Source organism: Nansenia antarctica (assembly GCF_963989245.1).
Source record: "Nansenia antarctica genome assembly, chromosome: 1".
Classification (NCBI taxonomy): Eukaryota; Metazoa; Chordata; class Actinopteri; order Argentiniformes; family Microstomatidae; genus Nansenia; species Nansenia antarctica.
Genome location: NC_137674.1, coordinates 32,408,428 through 32,410,684, shown reverse-complemented (window position 1 = coordinate 32,410,684; position 2,257 = coordinate 32,408,428). Strand labels below are relative to the sequence as shown.

Sequence of the window (2,257 nt, the reverse complement as noted above, 5' to 3'; positions counted from 1 at the left end):
GAATGAATACCCTAGCTGTGTGACTCATGGCCTCACAGGCTGTCCTCTGGGGAGGAACATTAGACCATATCTCCCTCTACAGAAGCCACACACACACCTCCCTCCTGAGTTACACACTATCATCTGGCTGCGTGTGCCTCTGCTCCTTCTGCGTCTGTCTAACCTCTTTGGCAGTTGGGACGAGTCAACTGACGTTTAAACGTCAACTGACGTTGGCAGCAGCGTGACAGGATTTGCCATGGAGGGGTCTGTCATCTTGGCTGAACAATATGGAGACACTTGGATGTTTTTCTACTTATTTCCAATGTTTGGCTATGGAAAAACGTGTATGTGGGTAGAGATAGGATACGTCTACGCGTGCTACACACAGCCTATCCGTCTGTCTGTCTGTCTGTCATGTGAGGACCCAGGGCTGGTGCAGAGTTACAGGAGCTCGTCATTTTTCACATTTAGCCTTTCCAAAGTGACAACAAATACATCATCTATCCACCAGTCATAGCAGGGAAAAGTAATCAATGCTCGGGCCAGGGGCCATTGCCAGTCGTAAAATATTTTTTATTATATTAACAGTAGAGAAACTGTACAGGGGGGGTAGAGGGGATGCTTGCAGGTAGGAAGGGGCTGTTCCACATCAGGGTCTTGAATCTCCCTTAACATCTAAGAGGTCGCCTGGTGAAGACCTCCCTCTAACTGGTGCTATCATTCAGAGATGACCTCTGTCAGGCCCCTGCTATGTTTACTGAAACATCTGATACAGAGATACTTGGAAAAGCAGAATTTATTGAGACATTACAATCTTTGATGCCAAGTTTTACAGTACATTCATCAACAGAAGATTTACATTTGGATTCACAACATATTCATAGTAGTGCTTCAAAAACTATTTGTGTGCTCCATCCTGAATAACAATGAAACATTTAGGGACTTTTCTGAAGATACGTAGTTCGAAAAGTTATGAAATATGAACCGACACTAAATCCTATTATCTAAAAATGTGTCAGGCAAAAAAACTAACAGATTTTGTCTTGTTTGATTAAGGCTTTACAATGTATTTCATGATTGTGATCTATAAAGGAATGTCCAACAAGGGTTTACGGATTTCCAGCTGTGTTTAGCTGATTTATCCATTCAGTTATGATTTTGGAATCACCAATTCAGCATAATAGCATAAATCTCAGAGGACAGAGTTAGAAATCATAATACGATTCACCTCTCCTCCCCAATCTAAACCACATGGCCCTAATCACGTCTCGTCCTCTGAACCTGTGTGCGCGTGAACACTTCAATTTTCTCTGAGAATAATAACAATGTTCGCCCACTGATTGGTCTCATAGCAGATAAAGTGCAGTTTATCCCCATAATTGGGTTTTTAAGTGTGTTTCCTGAGAAGATTAGATTGGTGTGGGGTTAGCGGTTAGCGGATAGCCGAGTCAGACCCATAGCCCCCTGGGTAGGGTCTTCAAAACCAGGCTTGGAAGCCGTGTTTCTCCTTCACCAGCCAGATGCTGTCGATCACCTTGCCGTACTGGAAGACAGAGAAGCGTTATCCTTCACCACTGAGACAACAACTCAGAGAAGACCCCACCCATTTGTCACCTTTGACATGGCGATGTCATCTAACAGGCATGAATAAGCTTGTGAATTCTCCCTTCGCCTAGGAAAGTCAGTCAGAGTACAAACACTGTGCAGATATCGCTTCTATAAACAGATCATTGTCTTTCGACACCGCTTTCTTATTTCCTGACACGATTAAGTCAGAATCAGAATCAAGTTGATTGTTACATCACCGTTCTACAAGTTGAGTATTTAGTATAAAAGTATAAGAGAGTAAAATAATTCTTAGGCTTCAGTTCCTCGACATTGCAGCAAGCAAGAGAAAAAAAACACAGCAATCGTTATAAAAAGACAGAATAAGACGAGAGACAATTGAGCAATATAATAATAATAATAATAGAAAGTAACAAGTGTATTCCACCCCGTCCGTGAGAGACTGCAGCAGCCCTGAGGTACAGTACCAGCCAAAAGTTTAGACACACTTCCTTCCCCGTTCAATTCAATGTGAGAAAGTGTGTCCAAACTTTTGACTGGGACAGTAGTTCCAGGTGTGGCGTTTTCCCCCTCTACTCACCTGCTCGTCTGAGACCTGCTCCAGGTACATGTGGGTGGAGTTCAGCGCCTGCATGCGGGTGTATCCGTAGTCGGTGCTGCGCACTGCGCTCCAGGCTCTGGGGTCAGGGATGAATGGGTCGTGCTTTTC

General features: G+C 43.8%; 1 protein-coding gene across 2 annotated transcripts in view; it reads right to left on the bottom strand.

Moving 5' to 3' along the window:
* Positions 1-809: 809 nt before the first annotated feature.
* acp7 (acid phosphatase 7, tartrate resistant (putative)) overlaps positions 810-2,257 on the bottom strand; it is a 24,727-nt gene continuing 23,279 nt past the window's right edge. For both annotated transcript variants that reach the window (XM_080550320.1, XM_080550321.1), the window contains 2 exons: positions 2,129-2,257; positions 810-1,525 (listed from right to left, as the gene is read on the bottom strand). The exon at positions 2,129-2,257 is cut by the window's right edge and continues 9 nt beyond it. In XM_080550320.1, the coding sequence (XP_080406446.1) occupies positions 1,460-1,525; positions 2,129-2,257 (195 nt within the window). In that variant the 3' untranslated portion in view covers positions 810-1,459. The remainder of the gene's footprint in view (positions 1,526-2,128) is intronic.